The sequence below is a fragment of the Rhinopithecus roxellana genome, chromosome 11, assembly GCF_007565055.1.
Source record: "Rhinopithecus roxellana isolate Shanxi Qingling chromosome 11, ASM756505v1, whole genome shotgun sequence".
In the NCBI taxonomy this organism is placed as follows: Eukaryota; Metazoa; Chordata; class Mammalia; order Primates; family Cercopithecidae; genus Rhinopithecus; species Rhinopithecus roxellana.
This window is the reverse complement of record NC_044559.1, coordinates 114,401,032-114,427,541: the sequence shown is the minus strand read 5'-3', so window position 1 is coordinate 114,427,541 and position 26,510 is coordinate 114,401,032. Positions and strand designations below refer to the sequence as shown.

The window sequence follows — 26,510 nt, the reverse complement described above, 5'->3', positions numbered from 1 at the left end:
GAAACAGAGCCTTTTGTAATTGGTTCCTAGCTTTTGGTATTCGAAATCAACTTCTGAAGCAATTTTTCAAGGCCTAGCTGAAAAGCACCAGTTGCCTCTTCCACTGCTGTTGCCAAACGTCTGACTGCGATGACAGCATCCCTGCGGAGCTCATTGGCAGTGTCTTGCTGAGCACTGGCCTCCTCACCAATAGCAATCAGCCTGTCCAGTTTTTCTTCCTCCCGCTTTGAGAGTTCTCGTGCCAATCGCCTGTTTTCTGCCAACTCAGCTGCAATAGTCCTGGCCACTGACCGCCTTCTTCGCCTTGCCCACCTTGGAGGGGGCTCACTGGTCAAAGGCCTATCCCCACCAGAAACAAAACCAGCTCTCGAAGAGGAGACTGGAGTCTGCGGTGTGGAGGCTACCCCAGGAGTGCTGCGGCTGGTGCTGGTGCAGGGGCTGGGCTCCCCAGACACACCCAGTCTGGCCATGGGGCTGCTCTGACAGGGAGCAACTGCACCTCTGAAAAGGCTGTGGGAGCTGCTGTAGCTGGGGGTCCCTTGAGAGCACCCTGAAAAACAAAGCAACAATGTTGCAAAGAGAACATTCCTGCTAAGGGAATGCTTGGAGCCAGCAGCAGAGCTGAGACAAATTATAAAACTATGGTTGTTCCTGGAAAGCCTCTTTCCACCAGGGACTGGGAAGAATCCATTTCCTTAATCTGGACATTGTGACCTGTTTAATTTCACCTCTAAAACTTCTCCCTTGCCTTCCTGAACCCCTTTGTACATAGCTATCCAACCCACTCTAGAACTACACATTCCTAACTACCCATTATTAATAATGCCAGAACTAGTTTGGTTCGAGAGAGCACTTCTTCTAGGTTTAAAGAGTTCTAATACCTTATGTTGCTATGGGCATAGCTTTTGAAAACCTGGAACCCTTTAGCTTACTATTAGGTTTTTAAAAAGGTGCATGGGGCAGAATGAGGCAGAAACAGGAACTATGCTGAAGAGGACACTATCCAAACAGACACAGCTGTTGAGAGCCATGTGATTCTGGGACCCGAATCCTTCACATGCTTGGGAGTTACCTGCACCCGAGGATTCATCCCAGGAGTCCTCGAGGTCACTGGTTTCTTGTATCCGGTCACTGATTCTTAGCTGACAATCCTCATCTGATTCCTTAACTGTTTTCAACATAGGCTGATGATCAGCTGCCTGAGTCCTTTTTGATTTTAGAATGCCGGTTCCCTCTTCCCCTGGGGCGTCAGAGGCCACTAAATTCTGATCACAGTGCTTGGCCCAAGCAGCATCCTCCATTAAGTTGTCTGGGTCAGTCACTATCTGATTTCGGAGAAGCTGATCCAAAGTATCATAAAATGGACAGTGTGGTGGCTCACCCATACTTGTGGCATGGGCAACATAGGCCTTTAAATATAATGCCTTCAGAACTTTAAACTTGGAACGGCACTGACGTTCGGTGCGGCGGAAGCCCTCCTGCTGCATTCGCTTAGACACAGCCTGATAGACATCTGCATTGTGATGCACAGTCTGGAGGCGCTGAATATACTCCGCCTCGCCTAGTATGGAGAGAAGAGTTCGTGTCTCCTGTCTGGACCACCGGATGCCCGCACTGCTATTGGCACTGGCCATTGTGGGTTGGAAAGGAGGGCTGGGCAGCTTCTGGACAGCAAGGTGCAAGTCTGAAGGTGTGGGGAAGCTCTGTGTGCTCTCAGGATATCTCCAGGATCTTCCCTCTCAGGGATAATTGCTGAGAAGCCAGGTCCAAGGACCGCATTTCTGGCTGGAAGGCCACAGGGGAATGAGAGTTACAGGAAGGGTGTAAGGATAATTTTGGCAGCAAGTTAAGTGGTGCTACCTGTGAGTAGGTCATAAACAGGCATGAGGCCAAGACTGAGACAGCCCAACTTCAGGAGTTTACCCAGGGTAGACACGGCACCAAGGACCTAATGGCTTGGTAACAAAAGGGCCAAATGCTTTCGTGGCTGAGAGTTGGTACCACAGTGGATCTGTAAAAATCACCCTTGTCTGGTGAGCAGATGGGCTGGGAGGGAAAATCACCTGGACCACGAGGCAGCTAACTCTAAAGGAGTCCAAGCATGACCATGGTATAGCAATCTGAAAGATGCTCAGTCTTCACTAATTATAGCACACTGTGGCTCTGTGTTACCCATCTGACTGTCACTATGAGCCAGAAAAGTGAGTTTAAGTTGCTCTGCTAATACAAAGCTTTTTTGTACAACATGGCAGAAGAAAGCCACATAATTACTGTAACCATCTGCCCCCAAACAGCAGCATAAAACAAACAGTAACATATTGTTGGCTACCAGGGGAGAGATCTATGGAAATGTACTGTATCTGGACTGTATCAATGTGAGTATCTTGGTTGTGACACTGTACTATAGTTTTGCAAGATGTAACCAAGGGGAGAAGTGGTGAATCCAGTAATGTGCTTGACATTTCTGTATTATTTCTTACACAGCAGCATAGGAAACTACAATTCTCTCTAAATAAAAAGTTTAATTTAAAAAAACAAACAAATATATTGTTGGCTGCTCAGTGATTCAGGCTTCAAGACCCATCTACGATTCTTTTTTCTACACTTTATGATTTGAAAATATTTGACACCAACTTATATTTAATATGCTCAGTACTTTGTCAACAGGTAAAAGGATATAGAGATATGTTTATTGTCACCAAATATTGAATTATCTCCAAACAACTATAGTTTTTGGCTTAGTGCATAAATATCCTAAGGAAAAAGATTAATATCAAGTTCAATTTAATTGAACACAGGTAAGAGATACAAAATAAGATAAACAGGTAAGAGATACCTGTATAAATTTAATGTATAATATCCAAATTCTAAATCAACACAAGGACATTTTTACTTACATTCTCACTAAACAAAGTTGAAAGAAAAGAACCTGGGGCAGAGGGTGAGGAGACCTGATCTGCAGTCTTATCCAGTTTACCCCCTAACAGAAAGCCACAATTTCTTTGTACCTTGATTTTCTCATCTATAAATGGGGAACGATAGTATTTGCCTCGACAATTTTACAAGGATGTTGAGAGGATTAAATAAAATAATAGATGTGAAAGCACTTTGAAAATTTAAAAACACTCTATCAAGTATTACTACAGTAGTGAAAATGAAAACCCCTAATTATTACAGCAATCTATAATTTCAGGAGACAGAAGTCTGGGGAAGCAAGCCTCTTTTAATCTTCTAATTAAAGTTACAACAGATGATTAATCTGATTCTTACATAAGATGTTAATTTAGCTGTTACTCTAATGATTAAATTTGTAAGTCCAATGGAAAAGTTAGTTCCCAGAAAGTGTCACAAAAGGTCCTGAGGAAGAAAATCAGTAGTGTCTACATCGACTATGAGCAATTGTAATAGATTCAGCAAAATTCAACCACATTATCAAAAAGTCTTCAAATTCCCACAAAATCTTTGAAATCCTCTCAGTTAAAAAAAATCTAAAAATGTGAACAATACAAATTACCATCTCTGACACAAATTACCAAAATTAAACGAATGTTAGCATTTATCAATACTAACAGACCTGTCAGCAAGAAACTAACATCTGAGTGAATCCCATACTGGAGAAGATCCAACACTAATAATCAAAAGACACAGCCTACTGGGGGTACTCAGTCATAAAATGAAGAAACCAACTATGCTGTTTCTAGTTTCACATTATGCTTAGAATTTATGAACGTGTTTCTATTACTATATTTAAAAGTATCATTTGATTCCGTACCTTCTGCCCAGGATCTGCTTTACTTTCATTACTGTATTTGAAATATTTCTTATTCTACTTTGTTTTGCTGCCAATCCAACAATCTGAAAAAAATATATATATATTACAATGCATGTAATTTTAAATTATTTCACAAGTACAAAAATGAGGGGACTAGTACCTCTTCATTTTCTGAGTAAGCAACAACAGCTGGAGTAACTCGGTCACCAGCATCATTTGCAACCACACCAGCCCGGCCATCCTAGAGAAAAAAACACGAAATACATAGTCTCATTAGATGTATTCAGACATGTGTGCACCAGTGTTACTTTGCCATCTGTGTGGAAAGAAAAACTGCTCTCTCAATATTTTAAACTTGCAAATTTAATTACCATTTAATTTCCTCGTTTTCATAGAAGGCCTATAATTCCATGAAGAACTGCCTCATGTTTTCAATCTGCTCTGCAAAGTCAACAATTGAATCAAAAGTAATAACAACCTTTCTACACACAAAACGAAGCCTATTATTACGTTACCTTTCCTACTTCTTTCTTACCATTACCATTTCTTTCTTTCTTTTTTTTTTGGAGACGGAGTCTTGCTCTGTGGCCCAGGCTGGCGTGCACACTACAGTGGCGGATTTCGGCTCACTGCAATCTCCGCCTTCTGGATTCAAGCGATTCTCATGCCTCAGCCTCCTGAGCAGCGGGGATTACAGGCGAACCCGGATAATTTTTTAGTATTTTTAGTAGAGGCGGGGTTTCACCATGTTGGCCAGACTGGTCTCGAACTCCTGATCTCACGTGATCCGCCTGCCTGGGCTTCCCAAAGTGCTGGGATTACAGGCGTGAGCCACTGCGCTGGGCCCCTTTCTTCCCATTTCTACAAATGAAGTAGCATTATTCCCTTCGGCTTTTCCTAACAAGTCATTTGACATTTAAACGCGGGGCTAGTGGCAACGGAGTTCATGATTATCGTTCCTTCTGCCTCCCCACTGAGGAGAGAAAAGCCACAAGTCCTGTCAAGCTCACTTCAGAAAGGCCACCTCTGTAGAGCATGCACAATCAACTGGCTTCACAGCCAGGCAGCATTGCAGGACCATCAGCTCCAACTCGACAGCAGCCTCCCCGCCCCTCCGGGACCTAGACACTGGGGCCCAGCTCAGCGCATCCTGCGGCCCTGCTGTCCCAAAGACCACCGCCTCCAAGTACCTCGCGGCCACGACTTCCCGAGAACCTCCCACCCAAGGGAATCCTGAGGCCTTGACGTCAGCGAGACCCTTCCGGCATTCAGAGGCCAGGACGTCCTCGGGACCGCCCCCCCCGCCGGACACCCAGCGGCCCCGCCCTCTCCGAGATCCCCCGGGCACCCTGCAGCTCCGTTGTCCCCGGGACCCCTCTGGGCATCCCGCCGCCATGACGCCCCTGGAACCCCGCACGTCTAAGTCGCCGCGAGCCTTCGCCACGGAGCAGAGGACTTTCTGAAGGAATCGCCAGGGGCTAGGCCTGGCCCGCCCGGCCCTTCGCCCCGGAGTGTCCTCGTGGCAACGCTACTCCACGACATCCCTAGGCCGGCGACACGCCGCTCTCAAGCCTGTGGATGAGCCCGCGCCAGAGAACCGGGTGGCCGTCATGAAGCCCTAGCCCAGCTCCGCAGCCCCTCACCTTATAGACGGCCACACAGGCTGAGGTGCAGCCCAGGTGAACTCCGATGGCCGCCATGAGGCAGCAGGGACGGCGGCGGTAAGAATGAGGGGGTCCCACAACAGCAACAGCTACCGGCCGCCCAACGACCCCATCAGGCACCGCGGAGCTTCACGTTCCCGCCCGCCCCCTGCGTCCGGTCCGGCGCGACAGCCTCCCGCGTCGCCGCCAATCAGCGTGAAGGTTCTGCCTTTCTTCACGCGCAGTACGCGAGCAGCTTCAGCGCGTGTCTCTGCGCTCTGCGGAACTGCACAGTGCGCACGCGCAACCAGGGAGGGCCGGGAAAAGGCTTTTACGCTCCGCCCCCTTCCTGTCCCTTCCGTGAGAGCCAATGGAAACTCTCAGTTCAGTTGCGTCATTTGTCCTGGCAACTACCGGCAGATTCTTTCCAACCTCGTACTCAGCTCGCTTCGGCAGCTCGGTGGGCGGTGGGTGCGGGTGGCGGAGGCGATTGAAGCTGCTGTCCCAGCATGTGGTGCGCGAGCCCAGTTGCCGTGGTGGCCTTTTGCGCCGGGCTTTGGGTCTCACACCCGGTGCTGGCGCAGGGCCAGGAGGCTGGGGGGCGACCGGGGGCAGACTGTGAAGGTGAGCGGTATGAGACCTGCTTGCATGGCGGCGGCCCCGCGCTGCAGCGCAACTGCTGTAGGCTTTGGCTTCTTCTGGCCCTGGCTATAAATAACATTTCACCCAGGAAATGCAGGCCCTGTCCCTCGTTTTAGATCGCCCAAACCCAGCTCGAGCAAAAGCTCAAGCCGGGCCCAGTGGCAACGTGAGGTCACGTTGTGGTTTTGCTGTGAATATTAAACTTCAGCAGTAAAAGCTGGTGGGTTTGTATTTGGATTAGAGTTTGTGCAAAGATTGCTAGATTCAGATGATCCTGGCGCCAGATTGATTCTGCTGCTTCCAACCAGTAAGATTTGCTTCCCCTTGCACAGAAGACGTCTTTCAAGTCCAAGCTAGTTGGTGACTCCCAAAAGGAAAACAAAACATGGCATTGAGTTGAGTGACTTAAATCAGAAAACATAGCTAATATTTGTTAGGACTCTATAGGTGAAAGTTGCTTTGCAAAGGAGTACACTGACTCCTTGGGAAAGAGAGGAATACGAAAGAGTGATTCCTTTTTGTTCACGGTATCTCAGCTGTGAACTTGCAGTCAGAATACATGAGTCTGTGTCCCACCAAGTCCCCTAGCTCTTGAGAGTTTGGTTTTTGCAAAATCAGCATACTCTAGAGATCTGTTAGCAAAGGCAAAGAAGTGGCTATGCTAGCCCCTTCCTTCTGTACTCCTGTAGCGCTCACTCCATGTTTTACTGAAAATGATTAGTTTAAATGTATATGCCCTGAGCTGGAAAATATATCCCTAGAGAACAGGAAATTGTAGGTTCATCATATATGTTGAGTGAATGGATGGATATAGTCGTACTAAAGTTATGTTTTTGTTTTTTGTTTTTGTTTTTGTTTGAGACAGAGTCTCGCTGTGTCACCCAGGCTGGAGTACAGTGGCACAATCTTGGCTCACTGCAGCCTCCACCATCATGTTCCAGCGATTCTCCTGCCTCGGCCTCCCGAGTAGCTGGTACTACAGGCACCACCACCAAGCCCAACTAATTTTTATATTTTTCGTAGAGATGGAGTTTCACCATGTTGGCCAGACTGGTCTTGAACTCCTGGCCTCAGGTGATTGGCCCGTCTCAGCCTCCCAAAGTGCTGGGATTACAGGCGTGAGCCACAGCGGCCTAGTCCTTAAGATAAGTGGAGCCCAGCTTTCTATCAGCTCTGCAATAATTTAAACTTTTCTCCAGAAATTTAAAATATCTACATGATGTTATTATTTGATATAGATATTTATTTAGCTAAGTTATAATTTTGCTCAAAACTGTGCTATGATTGTGTTCTATACTTTTAAAGCAGAATTTGTGAGGCAAAGACAATTGATTTGATGACTCATCTGGAGCTCCCACTTACAAACATTTCAGTAGAGACAGCATCTGGATTAATTAAGTGGAAAGCTTATGCTGTCTGTCCTAAATTTATTACAGCATGCTGTGATTATTAACTTGCATGTCTGACTAACCTGTGTATATGTTTCATTTGTTAGGTAAAGAAGCCGTATAATCGCAGAGGAAAGACATAACAGTTTGGTGACTAAAAGAACTAGATTCTGCATCCAGCTGTATTACTGCTTATGAGTGATCCTCCCTCCTCAGCTTCCTTTCTTATTTACAACTTAATTTCTTCTCAATGTATAAGATTAAAATGCCATATTATATATACTCTAGAGTGAAGGTAAAAAAACTAAATGATTCATGAGCCGTCTCAGACCTATTGATATATTTTGTTACATTTATAAAATATTTTGAAAAAAATTAAATTCGCTGGGTACATTTTAAAATTGGGAAATTTTATGTAAAAATTCATATTTCTGGCTTTTCTCAAAAAACCGGATGACCTGGCAAGATTGGCCCTTATGGCAATATAGTAGAATTGGCTATTGGCTGCTGTTTTTAGAAAGGACATGGGTTTTGAGTTGTTTGCCACCCCCACTCCGCCCCAATTCAAATTGCTTAACTCTTCTTTTTCCTTGCCTGGCCCCTGTAGATATTCAAGTTTGTGAATCCTACGTTAGCTAATGTGAGGTTTACTGGAAAAATGTAAATATTTCCAAGTCTCCTTTAAAGGATTATATTATGGGACTATTTTAAACAACTTTTTATTTTAAAATAATTATAGATTCACTTATAGAACTATCTTTAATAAATATAAAACCACAATGTAAATAAAAGAATTACGGCTATCTGAGGTTATTTTAGCAATAAAGACATCCTAGAAAACTTAAGAAGTTACTAATTTGTTAGGGCATTTATGGCAAGGTTATTCTCTTCATGTAAGTCCAGAAAATGAGTTTCCTTTCTTACCTTGACTTCTTTGTGGCGTGTGACACAACTGACATCTTTCCCTTTCAGGAACTATCTTCTCTTCATGGTCACGATACTGCTTTTTTCCTTCGTGTCTCTATGCCCACTTGTCCAGTGTGTCTTTGTGGGCTTCTGATCCTCTAGCCATGGCTTAGAATTTTCCAGGGTTCTGCCCTCTGCTCTCTTCTCGGTCTACACACTCTTCTTGGCAACCCAAAGCAACCTACCTCCAGTCTAATAAATCTCTAAGCTTATATCCACTGACCTTTCTAGAGTCCCAGACCTTGCATCCGATTGACCGGTGAACATGCCTTCTTAGATATGGTATACCTCAACATTCACACAGTCAAAAAAACCAAGTCATCATCTCCTTCCCTTCTCACTCCACTAAACCTGTTACTGTCATGCTTATGGTGACAGCATGGGCCAACTACTTGGTCAACTAGCTTAGATTCTAGACTTCTCTTTCTCCCTTATCCCTTACAGCAAACCAATCACTGCATCGTTGATTGTACCTCCTGACTGGCCCTGCTCCTTTCTCCTTACCCAAGTCCAGGACTTCCTTGCAGACCTTCACCAGTTTTCCCCTCCGTATTGTCAAAACAGCATTCTTCCTGCTGCCTGTCTCCCTCCCATCTAGTCCCCTGGCAGGGCTATCATATTATTTCCTTATTCAGTACTAATACTAAATAAGTCCTTATTCAGTACTAATACTAAATAAGTCCTTATTCAGTACTAATACTAAATAAGTCCTTATTCAGTACTAATACTAAATAAGTCCTTATTCAGTACTAATACTAAATAAGTCCTTATTCAGTACTAATTAGTATTAATACTATTAAATACTATTAAATTAGTATTTAATACTATTAAATTAAATACTATTAAATCAGTATTTAATACTATTTAGTATTAGTACTAAATAAGGACTTATTGAGTATTAGTACTAAATATTAGTACTCAGTCCTTATTAGTACTTATTTAGTCCTTATTTAGTACTCAGCGGTTTCCCAGTTTCCTCCAGGTGCCGCTCTTTTGTTTTCCCACAGTATCTAACACACTTCTCATATTGTTTTGGTCTCCTCTGAAAGTCAAGGCAGTGTCTCTCACCACATCATTTCCAGCAGCTACCATACTGCATGGCATATGGTAGGTGCTCAGTTTGTTGAAGAAATGTATGCATATATGCTGTGATAAAATTTTGGGTATCTTACTGAGTCAAATGTACATCTTGAAAAGGACAAGTTAGTATTGCTAACTTTCATCAGCTAGATGATACATTGGCAGAATGATAGTTGAGGTATAGAAATCATGAAGGTATATTGTGGGAAATACTTAAGAGCAATGAGGCACTGGAATACTGGGGGTTTCTTTTGTATGAGAAAAGAATTAGAGGTTACTAGGAGACTTTGATGGTAGCTTCTTTTTCTTTTTCTTCTCCTTTTTTTTTTTTTTTTTGAGACAGAGTCTAACTCTGTCGCCCGGGTTGGAGTGCAGTGGCACAGTTTCAGCTCACTGCAACCTCTGTCTCCCGGGCTAAAGTGATCCTCCCTCCTCAGCCTCCTGAGTAGCTGGACTACAGGTGCTTACCACTACGCCCAGCTAATTTTTTATATTTTTAATAGAGATGAGGTTTCACTGTGTTGCTCAGGCTGGTTTTGAAACCCTGAGCTCAAGTGATCCGCCAGCCTTGGCCTCCTAAAGTGCTGGGATTACAAGCGTGAACCCCCATGCCTAGCCTAATGACAGTTTCTGGTGACTTGTAGCATTGATCATTACAGCGGGTTTCTTCTTTGCATACTGAATATATTTGCTAATTAAACTCAGCAAAATACATGTTGAGAGGGATCTCATTTTTCACATTTAACACAGCAGGCCCATTATACATTCCTTTTAACACTGTGCTCACTTGCCTTTTGGAATAACACTCACTCTTTGTTCTTAGCCTACTTCACTGCCTGCTCCTTTCAGTCTTTTTCTGGTTGTTTTCCATCTTCCCAATTGCTAAACATTGGGATTTCACAAGGCTGAGACCCAGGACTGTGTCTCTTTTCCATCTCTCCTTACTTTGTGTTCTCATCTTAAAAACGCCATTTAAATGTTGATGGCTTCCAGATTTATATATTCATCCTAGATCTTATACCTGATCTTCAAATTTCTATATCTAGCTGCCTTCTCACTGTTTCCAGTTGGATGTTATATTAGTCAAGGTTCTCCAGAGAAATAAAACCAATAGGACCAAACAGAACACATAATCTATATCTATATATCTTCTTAATATCTATAATATTTATCTATATAAAAAGGGATTTATTATAAGGAATTGACTCACAAGATTATGAAGGCTGAGAAGTCCAAAATCAGCAGTGTGGGCAAGCAGGCTGGAGACCCAGGAGAGCCTGTGGTACGAATGAAGTCTAAAGGGAGTCTGCTGGAGAATTCCCTCTCTGTCAGGGAGGCTGGTCTATTTCGTTCTATTCAGGCCCTCAACTAGTTGGGTAAGGCCCACCCACATTATGGAGGCCAATCTGCCTTACTCAGAGTTCATCAATTTAAGTGTTAATTTCATCATTGCTACATAAAATTAACCATCACAGATGTCTGGAAGCATCTTGAACTTCGTATGTCAAGACTGGATTCTGGCCAGGCGTGGTGGTTCACACCTGTAATCCAGCACTTTGGGAGGCTGAGGCAGGCGGATCACCTAAGGTTAGGAGTTAGAGACCAGCCTGGCCAACATAACGAAACCCCATCTCTACTAAAAATACAAAAATTAGCTAGGTGTGTTGACACGCACCTGTAATCCCAGCTACTCAGGAGGCTGAGGCACAAGAATCACTTCAATCCGGGAGTTGGAGCTTGCAGTGAGCCAAGATCATGCCACTGCACTCCAGCCTGGGCGACAGAGCAAGATTCTGTCTCAAAAAAAAAAAAAAAAAAAAAAAAAAAATTAGATTCCTGCTTGTCACCATAAACTTGCTTCTCCTGCAGTCTTCCTCATTTCAGCAAATAGCAACTCCACGGTTCCAATTTCTTGGCCAAAATTATTGGGATTATCTTTGATTACTCTCTCTCACCCCCCAACCTGACATGTTAACATCTGGCTCATTAGTGAATTATTTTGGCTCTTCCTTAAAGATAGGTCCAGAGTGTCACCACTTTTCCTGACCGCTATAGCTATTACCCTGGTCTAAGAGATGCAACTATTTTGAGAACCTCTAAACTGGTCAGCTGGTCTCCCTGCTTTCTTTTCTGCTTCCTTGTAATCCTTTCTTCAGACAGCCTTCAGAGACATCCTTTATAAATCATGTCAGACCATAGCTCTTCTCTACTCAAAACCTTAAACGGCTTCCCTTCTCAGAGCGACATCCAGAGACCTCACCATGCTTGAAAGACCCTGGATGCCCCGGCATGCTGCTGCCTATTTGATCTCATTTGCTACACACCTCCCTCTTCCTCCCTCTACTTTAGCCACACTGGCCTTCTGGCTGTTCCTTGAAGCCACCAAGGACACTCCTGCATTTGAGCCTTGGTACTTGCTGTCCCTTCTGCCTGTGGAGTTTTTCTCAAGTCATCCACTGAAATTGTTCTTCCACTTCCTTCAGGTGTCTGCTTGAATATGAGTTTACCTAAGAGACCTTTCCTAACCAACCCATTAAGAATCATACTATTACTTTGTCACCCTCCATCCTCCTTACCATGTTTATGTTTATTCTTTGCTACCTATACCTTTATTTCTTCTATCAGATGTAACGCTCAAGGGCAAGGACTTTGTTTTCTTCATTACTGAATCTCAGGAACCTAGAACACTGTTTTGCACTTACTAGTCGCTTAATATTTGTTAAAAACATGAATGACTGGCTATTACATTTAGTATTCTGTTCATGTTGATAACATTAGAAATAAAAATATATGGGCTGGGCACAGTGGCTCATGCCTGTAATCCCAGCACTTTGGGAGGCCAAGGTGGGCAGATCACGAGGTGAGGAGATCGAGAGCATCCTGGCTAACACGGTGAAACCCCGTCTCTACTAAAAATACAAAAAATTAGCCAGGTGTGGTGGCACACGCCAGTAGTTCCAGCTACTCAGGAGGCTGAGACAGGAGAATTGCTTGAACCCCAGAAGGTGGAGGTTGCTGAGTGAGCTGAGATCGCATCACTGCACTCTAGCCTAGGCAACAGAGTGAGACTCTGTCTTGGAAAAAAATAAATAAATAAATAAAGTAATAAAATTTAAATATATATGACTTTAAACTCTAAAAGATGACATGATTGGCCAGTCATCTAGAAACAACTGAAAATAAAAAATGTGAAAATATTGTGAAGTATGAGTTGGGAAGGCATACCCAGAAGCCAACTACAGAGTAGAAGTGGGAGTCCAGTGGGTTGAAGGGGGCACTGAAGCTGGCTTTACCTTGAATCATTTGTTAGCCAGGTGATCTGAACTAAAGTTTTCATGGTTTTGGCTAAATGAACACAAGTCCCAGGCATTTCCAAGTTAGGAGTGTGAGAGCAGATCCTCTCCCAGTGAATTCAGGGCCCCAAAGAACTAGCCCTTCGTTTTAAAGGGTGAACTGAAAATAACTACAACCTATTTCCATCTTTAGAGACTAAAAGAAATGGTTTAAGGCCGGGCGCGGTGGCTCAAGCCTGTAATCCCAGCACTTTGGGAGGCCGAGACGGGCGGATCACGAGGTCAGGAGATCGAGACCATCCTGGCTAACACGGTGAAACCCCGTCTCTACTAAAAAATACAAAAAACTAGCCGGGCGACGAGGCGGGCGCCTGTAGTCCCAGCTACTCGGGAGGCTGAGACAGGAGAATGGCGTGAACCCGGGAGGCGGAGCTTGCAGTGAGCTGAGAGCCGGCCACTGCACTCCAGCCTGGGCGGCAGAGCGAGACTCCGTCTCAAAAAGAATGGTTTAACTTGAACTTTTTTACTGAGTAAAAGGAAAAACAAAACTCTTACTTGGTAACTCATAATTAGAAGTTCATGCCCATAGGTAGGGGCCAAAGGCCCCATCACACTGCTAGGATGATCTGAAACATCTTGAACTGATCGTTTAGTTGAAAGTGATTTTCATACCCTCAGGCATGAGCAAATGTGAGTCTTGTTTTTGTTTTTGTTTTGTTTTTTGAGATGGAGTTTCACTCGTGTCACCCAGACTGGAGTGCAATGGTATGATCTCGGCTCACTGCAACCTCCGCCTCCTGGGTTCAAGCATTTCTCCTGCCTCAGCCTTCCAAGTAGCTGGGATTACAGGTGCCCGCTACCACTCCTGGCTAATTTTTGTATTTTTAGTAGAGACAGGTTTCACCATGTTGGCCAGGCTGGTCTCAAACCTCTGACCTCAGGTGATCCACTCACCTCAGCCTCCCAAAGTGCTGGGATTACAGGCATAAGCCACTGCGCCCAGCCAGCAAATGTGAGTCTTTCTTACAGGAACTCACATTCAACCTAGTCCTCAAAGAATTCATACAGTTAAAGTTCTAAGAAATAGAGCTCTCTCTTAGAAAAGGCTCGAACCCCTAGGGAAGAAGGGCACAATAAGTGATAGCCAGCTGGGACAAAAAAACAGAAGAGGCACACCCCTGCAATGACTTCAGGTATTGGAATAATCAGGCATAGAAGTTAGGTTTTTTTATGTTTAAAGAAACATAGAGGCCGGGCGCGGTGGCTCAAGCCTGTAATCCCGGCACTTTGGGAGGCCGAGACGGGCGGATCACAAGGTCAGGAGATCGAGACCATCCTGGCTAACCCAGTGAAACCCCGTCTCTACTAAAAAAATACAAAAAAACTAGCCGGGCGAGGTGGCGTGCGCTTGTAGTCCCAGCTACTCGGGAGGCTGAGGCAGGAGAATGGCGTAAACCCGGGAGGCAGAGCTTGCAGTGAGCTGAGATCCGGCCACTGCACTCCAGCCTGGGCGACAGAGCGAGACTCCGTCTCAAAAAAAAAAAAAAAAAAAAAAAAAAAAAAAAAAAATAAAATAAATAAATAAATAAATAAAGAAACATAGAACATAAACCTAACCCATCCCTACCCATAGGGGACTATAAGGAAATTTACCTTGACACTGAGCAAAGTAGAAAAAAGAAAAAATATGTATCTCTGAGAGGTGATAACAACAAAACATCCCTCACTTGTATTTGCAGCCAAAATTCACATCAGGGGCCCCAAAACTTCAAGCTATATATTTAGTTTAAAGCAGCACCTGGCTAGTTACCCTTAGGCCCTGAGAAATACAAACACAAATCCTTACTGGAAATAATGCTCATTCATCTCAGGCTTCAAACAATCTTCACAAATAAGATTTGAGGGGTATGAGTATCATGTGGTGCAAGATAAGCAAGCACACAAAGAAACAAGGCACCAGGAACAAGAACCTGTGGAAACAACAAACAGAAACGTACTCTGGGCCTGATGCAGTGGCTCACGCCTATAATCCCAGCACTTTGGGAGGCCGAGACGGGCGGATCACTTGAGGTCAGGAGTTTGAGACCAGCCTGGCCAACATGGTGAAACCCTGTATCTACTGAAAATATAAAAATTAGCCGGTCATGGTGGCAGGTACCTTTAATCCCAGCTACTCAAGGGGCTGAGGCAGGAGAATCACTTGAGCCAGGGAGGCAGAGGTTGCAGAGTAGATATTGCGGCATTGCACTTCAGCCTGGGTGACAGAGTGAGACTTCGTCTTAAAAAAAAATCTCTGAAGACTTCAGATACTGAAATTTTCAGACACAGATCATAAAATAATTATGTTTAGTGTGTTTAAAGATATAAAAAACAAGCTTGAAAATATCTTCAAGAAATAAGGAACTAGAAGAAATGACCTAACAAGCCTCCCATTTTAGCCTCCTCAGTAGCTGGGACCACAGCCTGTGCAGAGACAGAGTCTCACTGTGTTGCCCAGGCTGGTCTCAAACTCCTGGCCTCAAGAGATGCTCTCACCTTGGCCTCCCAAAGTGTTGGGATTATAGGCGTGATCCACCGTGCCCAGCCTGGTTTCACTTTAGGCTCATAATGATGGAGATAAAGACTTATGCAGATCACCAAGGGGTTTCATTCAAGATTCTTATTCAGGTTTTTCTCTGTGCTTACAATTATGCTGTCCCAAAATGGTAGCCTATAGATGGGTATATTTTCTTTTAGGGTTAGCCAAATTTTGTGGAAAAGTTATTATTTTAGATAGAACTTGGTTCCAATGATTGATTGATTTAATAAACTGATACGTGTCCACTGCATTTCGGCCCAATACTAAACTAATAACAACAGGCCTGAAATCATTCTTTTTATTTATATTTTTTATTTTCTTGAGACAGGGTCTCGCTTTGTCACCCAGGCTGGAGTGCAGTGACTTGATCATAGCTCACTGCAGCCTCCATTTGCCAGGCTTAAGTGACCCTCCCACCTCAGCCTTTTGAGTAGCTCAGACTAGAGGCATGCATCACCATGCCTGGCATATATATATATATTTGTAGTAGAGACAGGGTCTCACTATGTTGTCCAGACTGACTTCAAACTCTTGGGCTCAAGTGATCTTTCTGCTTCTGCCTCCCAAAGTGCTGGGATTACAGGTGTGAGCCACCATGCCTGGCCCCCAAATCATTCTTACTTAGCATTGGAATCCACTGTCATGAAGCATTGACTCATATGGACTTTTTTTTTTTTTTTTTCTGTGAGACGGAGTCTTGCTCTGTTGCCAGGCTGGAGTGCAGTGGTAAGATCTCGGCTCACTGCAACCTCCACCTCCTGGGTTCAAGTGATTCTCCTGCCTCAGCCTCCTGAGTAGCTGGGACTACAGGCGCGTGCCACCATGCCTGGCTAATCTTTTTGTATTTTAGTAGAGATGGGGTTTCACCATGTTGGCTGGGATGGTCTCGATCTCCTGACCTTGTGATCTGCCCACCTCAGCCTCTCAAAGTGCTGGGATTACAGGCGTGAGCCACCATGCCTGGCCCCATATGGACTTTTTAATGTGGTTAGTGGGTCATATGCATAGGTGTGGTAGTGGTTAAGTTGTGCATGCAGACATATTTATTTGTTCCTTCCAGTATGTAAAGAATTTTTGAACCGATTCTACAAGTCATTGATAGACAGAGGAGTTAACTTTTCACTGGACACAATAGAGAAAGAATTGATCAGCTTTTGCTTGGATACCAAAGGAAAAGAAAACCGCCTGGTATGGTTAATTTCACCTTTCATTTTCCCCATGTGCTTGAAGAAAACTGCTAATAGTTTCATTTCTTAGACATGATGTCATCCTACTTATATGTTTGCCTCAAGCATGTCCATCTTAGAGCACGCAGCAAGCAGAAATCCATCTTCCAGTGACATGTAGTTCTGCGTGTTTTCATCCAGAATATTTCCAGTGTTACTTTACTTTCTGAGTATACCACAGGCAACCAATTCTATGTTTTCTTTTTTCTTTTTTTTGAGAGAGAGTCTTGCTCTCTTGCCCAGGCTGGAGTGCAGTATTGCAGTCTCAGCTCACTGCAACCTCTGCCTCCTGGGTTGAAAGCATTCTTGTGCCTCAGCCTCCCGAGTAGCTAGGATTACAGGTGTGCACCACCACACCCTGCTAATTATTTATTTTTAGTAGAGACAGAGTTTCACCATGTTGGCCAGGGTGGTCTTGAACTCCTGACCTTAGGTGATCTGCCTGCCTCAGCCTCCCAAAGTGCTGGGATTACAAGTGTGAGCTACCATGCCCAGCCCAATTCTATGTTTTCTTAAATGAAATTATGAAACTGAATTCCTAATAAGAATTTACCATCATAAGAGTGGGTGGGTTTTCCGATTCTTACCAAGACAATTAGTCAAACTTATCAAAATATTTTACATTATTATTTGTATGTAATTCATGAAGTATTTATATTTTCTTCTAATGGCATTAATATGGTGTTTCCTGGGTATACACATATGGCTTGTTTCAAGATACTGTTTTATATCACTAAAGACAATTTGGGGCCAATTCCTTTTTGCCTAAAATTGTCAGATTGTCAGTTACATCTGCATGTTGACTGCTCACCATGGACATATTGTAAAGCTCATGCCGTTTATCTGTATCTATCTATATTTTTTTGAGACAGGGTCTCCCTCTGTTGCCCAGGCTAGAGTCCCCGTGATCTTTGCTCACTGGAGCTTCAACCTCCCAGGCTCAAGTGATCCTTCCACCTCAGTCTCCCAAGTATCTGGGACTAAGGCACATGCCACCATGTCCAGTCAATTTTGGGATTTTTTTTTTTTTTTTTTTTTTTTTTTTTTGTAGAGACGGGGTTTGACATTGTAGCTCAGGCTGATCTCAAACTCCTGAGCTCGAGCAATCCACTCGCCTTGGCCTCCCAAAGTACTTGGATTACAGGTGTGAGCCACTGTGCCCAGCCAACGTTTATATTTTTAAATGTAAAATTCTGAAGTCAGGGAACTTGAATGTCAGAATTGCCTGATGGGAAAAGACGTGGACTCTAGAGCCAATGTGCTGGGTTTTATAGTTTTGTCTCTTCTATTGCTAGATGGGGGGAACTTCAGCTGGCTTGGGTATAAAATACAGAAAATAATAGTACTTAATTCACAGGATTGTTGTGAGGCATAAGTAAGTTAATACCTTTAAAGCACTGAGAGCAGCACCTGGCACAGACAAAATACTTAGTGTCAGCTCATTAGTCTTTGAATACCATGTGATTGTAGGGCACGTCTAATTAGGATGATCACGAGAATGGAGTCACTTGTTTCCTGGTGGCTTAGTCAGCAGGGGTTAAAATGTAATAGCTGAACCAGGAAAACGAGGTTAACCTCTTTCTTTTTCTTCTTCTTCTCCTTCTTGTTCTTTTTTTTTTTTTTTTTTTTTTTTTTTTTGAGATGGAGTCTCACTGTCGCCCAGGCTGGAGTGCCCTGACACGATCTCGGCTCACTGCAACCTCCGCCTCCTTGGTTCAAGCGAGCATGCCTGGCTAATTTTGGTAGTTTTAATAGAGATGGGGTTTCACCATGTTGGCCAGGCAGGTCTCGAACTCCTGACCTCAAATGATCTGCCCACCTCAACCTCCCAAAGTGCTGGGATTATGGGCATGAGCCACCGTGCCCAGCCTACCTCTTTCTTACTTCTTGATACTGTATTCCTTGCTGTCTTCATTGTCTGGAACACTCAATTCTCTTCATTTTCCTTAAGTGCTATTATCTAGGAGCCACAAAAGACGCAGCCACGAAGATCCTAAGTGAAGTCACACGCCCAATGAGCGTGCATATGCCTGCAATGAAGATTTGTGAGAAGCTGAAGAAGTTGGATAGCCAGATCTGTGAGCTGAAATATGGTATCACATAGCCCCATGTTTTTCCCAGTAGGTCCAATGGATTCCCAGACCTCTAACCTTGGGGCCATGCCTTCTAAAAATTCAGTGTTAAAAGGAAAGGAATTCACCACTCATCCATAAGTTGCTGGGATGATGAATGGTACCTATGGCCATTTGAGTTTCGTTGCGGGAAGACAAATAAATAGTACAGGCATAATTAGCATTAGGTTAAAATTGCCAACGAGGCCGGGCGCGGTGGCTCAGGCCTTTAATCCCAGCACTTTGGGAGGCCAAGACGAGTGGATCGCAAGGTCAGGAGTTCAAGACCATCCTGGTCAATATAGTGAAACCCTGTCTCTACTAAAAATATACAAAAAAAAAAATTAGCTGGGCGTGGTGGCGGGCGCCTGTAGTCCCACCTACTTGGGAGGCTGAAGGAGGAGAATCACTTGAACCTGGGAGGCGGCAGTTGCAGTGAGCCGAGATCCGGCCACTGCACTCCAGCCTGGGTGATAGAGCAAGACTCCGTCTCAAAAAAAAAAAAAAAATTGCCACCAAAATCACAGAGTTTAAACTCCTAACACACGAAGACAATGCCAGATATGTATGTCAAGGAAAATCTCAACATCTGAAGAGAGCAGCTACTCCCTCCTGGTGATTTAGATCATGGTAATCTATTAAAACAAAATTGGTACCTATTCAAAGATGAGACAAGGACTTTGAAGATGTAAAGATGACTATGACTTCCTTCCTAGGCAGAGCTCCCGTTCTGCCAGCTTTAAATGATAGGAAATTGGTTATTCACATCAAATCAGGTTTTGCCTGGTGAAATAGCTTATCAGAGGGTGCCCAAAACAAACAGCAAGGCAAGGAAGGAGATGTCCTATGTTTTTGTTGTTGTTGTTTTGAGACGAAGTCTCACTTTGTCACCCGGGCTGGAGTACAGTGATGCGATCTTGGCTCACTGCAACCCCTGTCTCGCGGGTTCAAGCGATTCTCCTGCCTCAGCCTCCCAAGTAGCTGGGATTACAGGCACGCACCACCATGCCTGGCTAATTTTTGTATTTTTATTAGAGACGAGGTTTCGCCATATTGGCCAGGCTGATCTTGAACTCCTGACCTCAGGTGATCCACCTGCGTTGGTCTCTCAAAGTGCTGGGATTACAGGTGTAAGCCACCATGCCCGGCCAGGAGATGTCCTATTTTAAAGCGTTATCCTTGGCCCCATACATTTCACATGGATAGATCTATTCTTTTACCATGATTTGTATCTGGGCTAGACATTTAGGTAGATTGAGTGGGTGTCATAAAAGGATGGGGAATTCCTTCCTCAGCCTATCCATGACACCTGAAATCCCACTCCATTCCTTTTGTTTAAGTCATTGTTTTACATACATTACATACCCAATGTAGTACTGTCAACTACCTAAGTAATTAACATCCATCTCTAAGTTATTTTAGTCTTATTTTCCAACACAGCCGTGTAATAGTCCTATGTACCTATAGCCACATAACTAGGTGTAAGTAGGTTTACTGTTGAAAGTTACCAAAGGCAACCTACTTCTCAACTTGCAAAGCACAAGTCCTAACTTCCAGGGTAGTTATTAGAGTAGGCATCCCTTTTTTATTGGCTTCCAAGCCATGAAATAGGGGCAGAAATCACTGAGTCCGTATAAACAATATTCACAAACCTGGCCGGATGCGACAGCTCACACTTGTAACCTCAGCACTTTGGGAGGCCAAGGCAGGCAGCTCTTTAGAGCCCAGGAGTTCAAGACCAACCTGGGCAACATGGTGAAACCCCATCTCTACAAAAATACAAAAATTAGCCAGGTGTGGTGTTGAGTGCCTGTAGTCCTAACTATTCAGGAGGTTGAAGTGGGAGGATCTGAGCCTGGGAGGTCAAGGCTCTGGTGAACTGTGATTTTTTCATCGCACTCCAGCCTGAGTGACAGAGTGAAACCCCATCTAAAAAATAAATAGATAAAATAAAAATAAATAAAAGCCAATATCACAAACCTCTTCTGATTTTTTTAATTCAACAATTTTATTATGAATAATTTCTCCTATATCCAAGGAATCTTACAAGGCTCCTTAAACAATGGAAAAACAAATCAGATATTATTGAGAAGAAATGACTACCTAATGTTTTGGCGATGCTGGCCACTAGAGGCCCTTGGGGAGCTGTGAACTAGTTTTAATCTTTGTGTGGCCCTTTACTTTGGAGTTTGGGGGCATCACAGAGGTTTTCTTCTTTTTAAAGTTAATGCCAGATACCAAGTTCTATAGAAAAACTCAAACTACTGACATTTACAAAAAAAAAAAAAGTATTTTTCTCCTTCAGTCTCTTATCTTGAATAGACTAATAGTTCTTAATTATCCTCCCCAGCTATTGTGAGCAGGAAAGATAAGATTAAACAGGGACCTTTGTGCTGTGGAAGATTAATAATTTGGGCTACACAAGTTTCTACTTTAAAAAGTATTCTATCAAATCAGACGTGAAATTAACAAGCAAGACAAGTGTGGAGTTGGAGTATGTTTTCAATTAGGAAGGTGCCATTTGGTTTTTGACCTGAAAAGAATGTTTTCATTTGCTTGCTTTGTGTTTAAAAAGGATAGGGAATCATTATAAAAATGTAAGGGTTCTCTGGAGCACAGTATATAGCTGACCCTCCAAATACAAAAGTCTTTTAACATCAAACTTTTAAATTAGAACAGCGTTACCGGAAAGTTTTGACAAATAATTTGACAAATATTAGGTTTTTAATGTTTTTAAATGTTGTGTTCTACTATGCAGAGGTAAAAAAGAGAAAGAACTTTCAAGAGAAGTAAAGCTGAAAAAATTCTAGGCTGCCACTAATTGTTTAATAAATAAACTTAAATGTTGTATTCATGGTCAAAGTGAACACCGGACAAGTGGGGAGGGGCAAAAAACACCTTTTTTTTTTTTTTTTGACAGTCTCGCTGTGTCACCCAGGCTGGAGTGCAGTGATCTCTGCTTACTGCAACCTCAACTTCCTGGGTTCAAGAGATTGTCCTGCCTCAGCCTCCTGAGTTGCTGGGATTACAGGTGTGTGCCATCACACCCATCTAGACTTTCTTTTGAAAGAGGAAAAGTACCTCTTTCTGATAGGAAAATTATAATTATTGGTATATTACAGATGAGCTTATTTTTTTTTCTATTTTGGACTTTTTCTCAATCTTTTCAGCAATTGAGAAGTAACTGAGTTTTTGATATTTTCTGCACACAATCTATAAACAGGGAAATAGTAGTCTTGCTAGAGGAGATTAGATGTTACTGACAAGCATCATTGGCAAGAATTTTAGAAGCCAGGTTGGCTGGCACCAAAGCACTAGCATTGGAGAAGTGGGAATAACACAAAAGGGCTTTATGTGCTGTAATAATTTAGCAACCTAATCCCAGTAGGGGCTGGGCATCAGGTGAGTTTCAAAACAGAGATCCCAAACAATTAAGGTTCAGCGAGAATATTCCTGATTTTATTCACGTGTTTGCATTTCTTTCCATTTTTATTTAAAACCCAATAGTGCTTTGTCATGTGTATATGCTCATTTGCTTTGCCAAAGATACATCTTCCTAGAAAAAGTGAACCATAACTTTTTGCTGGTTAATTACAATCTATGGCTTTCAAGTTGGCCACAAACCAAGGCCATCCCAAAGTAACTTATTGGCTCTTATGAATTTCCTTCTTGTTACCTTAACAGTAGCAATTTGGATACAGTGCTATTTGTTTTAGGAATACTGAGCTTGAGAATGCTCCAAATGGTAGTAAACATTGTGGAACTACATAGGCCCTTAGTTTTGAAGCAAATATAATCTCTTGGAAAGAAAGTCAAATTAAAAACACAAATTATCCCAATAACTTTGTATATGCCATTGTCCTTCACTACCTGTGCAGGAGGGGTTCTGGGACCCTACTCGGACACTAAAATCCTGATGCTTAAGTATTTGCATATAACCTATGCACATCTTCTCTCCTGTATACTCTAAATCATCTCTAGATTACTTATAATACTTAATACAATGAAAATGCTATTTGTATTAGTCTGTTCCCGCATTGCTGTAAAGAACTATCAGTCAGGCACGGTGGCTCACACCTGTAATCCCAGCACTTTGGGAGGCCGAGGCGGGCAGATCAGCTAAGGTGAGGAGTTCAAGACCAGCTTGGCCAACATGGTGAAACCCTGTCTCTACTAAAATACAAAAATTAGCCGAGCATGATGGCGGGTGCCTGTAATCCCAGCTACTTGGGAGGCTGAGACAGGAGAATCACTTGTACCTTGGAGATGGTGGTTGTGGTGAGCAGAGATTGCGCCACTGCACTCCAGGCTGAGCAAGACTCCGTCTCAAAAAAAAGAAAAAAATTAAAAAAAAAAAAGAAAAATAACTATCTAAGACTGGGTAATTTATAAAGAAAAGAGGTTTAATTGGCTCACAGCTCCACAGGCTGTACAGGAAGCATGGCTGGGGAGGCCTCAGGAAACTTACAATCATGGCAGAAGGCAAAGAGGAAGAGGCATGTCTTACATGACTGCAGCAGGAGGAAGAGCGCAAAGGGGGAGGTGCTACACTTTGAAACAAACAGATCCCGTGAGAACTCACTATCATGAGAAAAGCTAGGGTGAAGTCCACCCCCATGATCCAGTCACCTCTCAACAGCCCCTTCTCCAACAGTGGGGATTACAATTCCACATGAGATTTGGGTGGGGACACAAATCCAACCCATATCATTGTAAATAGTTGTTATACTGTATTACTGTATTATTATTATTATTTTTTTTTTCGAGACAGACTCTCAATCTGTCTCCCAGGCTGGAGTGCCGTGGTGTGATCTCCGCTCACTGCAACCTCAATCTCCCAAGTTCCAGAAATTCTCCTGCCTCAGCCTCCCAAGTAGCTGGGATTACAGGCATGCCAGCACCATGCTCACTTATTTTTTATTTTTTTTAGTAGAGATGGGGTTTCACCGTGTTGGCCAGGCTGGTCTCGAACTCCTGACCTCAGGTGATCCGCCTGCCTCGGCCTCCCAAAGTGCTGGGATTACAGGCGTGAGCCACCGTGCCCAGCCCTGTTTGTATTTTTTAATTGTTGTAGTGTTATCTTTAATTTGTTTAGAATACTTTTGATCTGTGGTTGGTTGAGTCTGCAGATGCAGAACCCACTAATAGAGAGGGCCGCTGTACCACATTTTCCTCTGGGTGTGTCTTGGTTTCCATGGAAACTGGAATCGTTGCCCACCTTGGATCATAGGGTAGTCAGCATGGGATAAGCAAACTATATGCCTTTTGAAGTGATTCATAGGGATTTCTTTTTCCATTTGTTTTGTAATTGGCTTTTTTCCTTTTTGTCATCTAGAAAAAACACTGGACTTGGCATCAGTTGACCTGCGGAAGATGAGAGTGGCAGAGCTGAAGCAGATCCTGCATAGCTGGGGGGAGGAGTGCAGGGCCTGTGCGGAAAAAACTGACTATGTGAATCTGATCCAAGAACTGGCCCCCAAGTATGCAGCGACACACCCCAAAACAGAGCTTTGATCTCCAACGCCAGCACATTTGTGACTTGTAATTAGAGAGAAAAATGACCCTCTAGTATATGGACATGTTGATTAAGGATAACTGGGAAATACATCATATTTGGTCTCCTGCTTTTTGTGTTGGTATTATTCCGCAGAATTTTGTTACCTGGGTTTATGAGTAAAACTAATACTACTGATAACTTATATTTGCAATGTACCAAAAGCTAAAAGTTCCTTTCTCATAAGTTTCTTGGAAGGACTATGTCAGTTTTCATTGCCTGTCTCTTAAAAGTGACCTACTGACAAATTGATGGAGTAAATTGATTCCAAGAAAGAAGGCGGCGTTCAGAGACTCCTCTCTGGATGCAATTTTAAAATATATTGGACTACAGCAAAAGACACAACAGTCAGGTTATTTAATGCACAACTTCAATCCCAAATACAGAATCAAAAGTTTTTCTAAAGTAAATGTTCTGTTTTCACTCTACATTGTAGCTCTCTTTGGTATCAGAAATGGTCAGGCAGGAGTACTGGTTTTTCCCATTGGAAGAAAACCCACTTAAACCTACTTGAAGAAAATAGAGAGATCAAGAACCCCTATAAGTATAGCCAATGTTTGGCAATTATATCAACATTTACATTATTAATTGAACCAAGCTGAAGGTCTTTTTCATTCCTTACAGTCACATATCAGACAAGTTTTTGATAGAAGATTAAAGCATATTAAAAACGCTCATAGACAACTTGGAACGTTACCATTCTTAATGCTATTTTATCAGTTTGCAGTTGTAAAATCGTTTTTGGTTTCATTTTCTGGCCACATAAGAATAAGAAACCCACAGTAGACGTGGCTGCCTCTGTGTGGCAGGTAGAGCTGGGGAATACTGAAAAAACATTTCCTTGGAACTTTCTGGAGTGATGGGAATGTCCTATATCTTGATTGGCATGGGGATTACATGGGTAAATAAGATTGTCATCTGGTAGAAAAATTAAGATCTGGGCATTTTATTGTATGTACATAATATCTTTAAAAACTGCTGTAGAAAAATTATATGGAAATTAACTAAAATTAACTAATTCAACACACCTTGTTTGCCAGGCACAGTGGCTCACACCTGTAATCCCAGCACTTTGGGGGGTCAAGGCGGGAGGATCGCTGGAGCCTAGGAGTTAGAGATCAGCCTGAGCAACAGAGTGAGGCTCCGTCTCCACCAAAAAATTTAAAATTAGCTGCGCATGATAGTGTGTACCTGTAGTCCCAGCTACTCGGGAAGCTGAGGTGGGAGGACTGCTTGAGCCCACGAGGTGGAGTCTGCAGTGAGCTTGTATTCCTACCACTGCACTTCAGCCTGGGCAATACAGCAAGACCCTGCCAGAAATTATGAAAAAACAAACAAAAAAGCCCACCTTGTTCATTCAAAGCATTGCATTTACTAGCTGGGATTGTTTTCAGGGAGTGGAGGAGAAATTTTCAGACTGAAAATATACACTGAAAGCATAATTTTTAATTCTAAATGCTGCAGAGGTAAATTAATTTTCAGCTGGGCAGCTGAGAGGTCAGAGAGTTAGTGGTTCCTAGGGAAATATATATATGATGTAACTGAAAAGTGAGAATAAGAAAGCTGTGGTGTAAAGAATGGTTAAAGTCATTATTGTTTCTGAATTTTGGCAGCTTCATTATCATGTGTAAAACATCTACTTTATTTTGAATTTTATCTTCAAAAAAACCAAAGTTAGTTTTTGATTGTTTTTGTTTCTTTGAGACAGAGTCTTGCTCTGTTGCCCAGGCTGGAGTGCAGTGGCACAATCTTAGCTCACTGCAAACTCAGCCTCCTGGGTTCAAGTGATTCTCCTGCCTCACCCTCCCGAGTAGCTGGGATTACAGGTGCCCACCACTATGCCTGGCTAATTTTTTTGTATTTTTAGTAGAGATGGGGTTTTGCCATGTTGGCCAGGCTGGTTTTGAACTCCTGGCCTCAAGTGATCCACCCGCCTCAGCCTCCCAAAGTGCTGGGATTATAGGCATAAACCTCCATGCCTGGCCTCTGCAGAGTTTTCTTTTTTAAACTGCTTATAACCTTTATATTTGTTTTTATTTTTGCATTTTGAACCTATCAAGAAATGTGTAGTTTGAAAATATTATGTTTGGTGTCTGACCTCAAAATCAGGTCGCATTTCTATGTCTTTTTTTCAGGATACAAATTGAGGTAATAGAAACAGTGCTCAGCCAGTCATTTATATCCATGGTGTTTAGTCTGGTGTTTTTTTGTTTTTTGTTTTGTTTTGGACAGAGTCTCACTCTGTCACCCAGGCTGG

General features: G+C 43.0%; 2 protein-coding genes across 4 annotated transcripts in view; one reads left to right on the top strand and one right to left on the bottom strand.

The window, feature by feature from the left end:
• HSPA14 (heat shock protein family A (Hsp70) member 14) overlaps nt 1–5,609 on the bottom strand; it is a 32,234-nt gene extending 26,625 nt beyond the window's left edge. For 2 of the 3 annotated variants that reach the window (XM_030940641.1, XM_010365968.2), the window contains exons 1-3: nt 5,416–5,609; nt 3,933–4,013; nt 3,773–3,855 (exon numbers count right to left, since the gene is read on the bottom strand). In XM_030940641.1, coding sequence (XP_030796501.1) covers nt 3,773–3,855; nt 3,933–4,013; nt 5,416–5,472 — 221 coding nt within the window. In that variant the 5' untranslated portion in view covers nt 5,473–5,609. Of the gene's footprint in view, nt 1–339; nt 551–3,772; nt 3,856–3,932; nt 4,014–5,415 lie in introns of those variants that run through there. The other variant, XM_010365969.2, reaches the window with a different exon arrangement.
• A 229-nt stretch (nt 5,610–5,838) lies between these two features.
• Nucleotides 5,839–24,324, top strand: CDNF (cerebral dopamine neurotrophic factor). Its single transcript, XM_010365967.2, has 4 exons — nt 5,839–6,039; nt 16,423–16,550; nt 18,540–18,681; nt 24,035–24,324. Exons 1-4 carry the CDS (start codon nt 5,925–5,927, stop codon nt 24,211–24,213), a joined length of 564 nt encoding a protein of 187 aa, XP_010364269.1. The 5' UTR covers nt 5,839–5,924; the 3' UTR covers nt 24,214–24,324.
• The last annotated feature ends 2,186 nt before the right edge of the window (nt 24,325–26,510 follow it).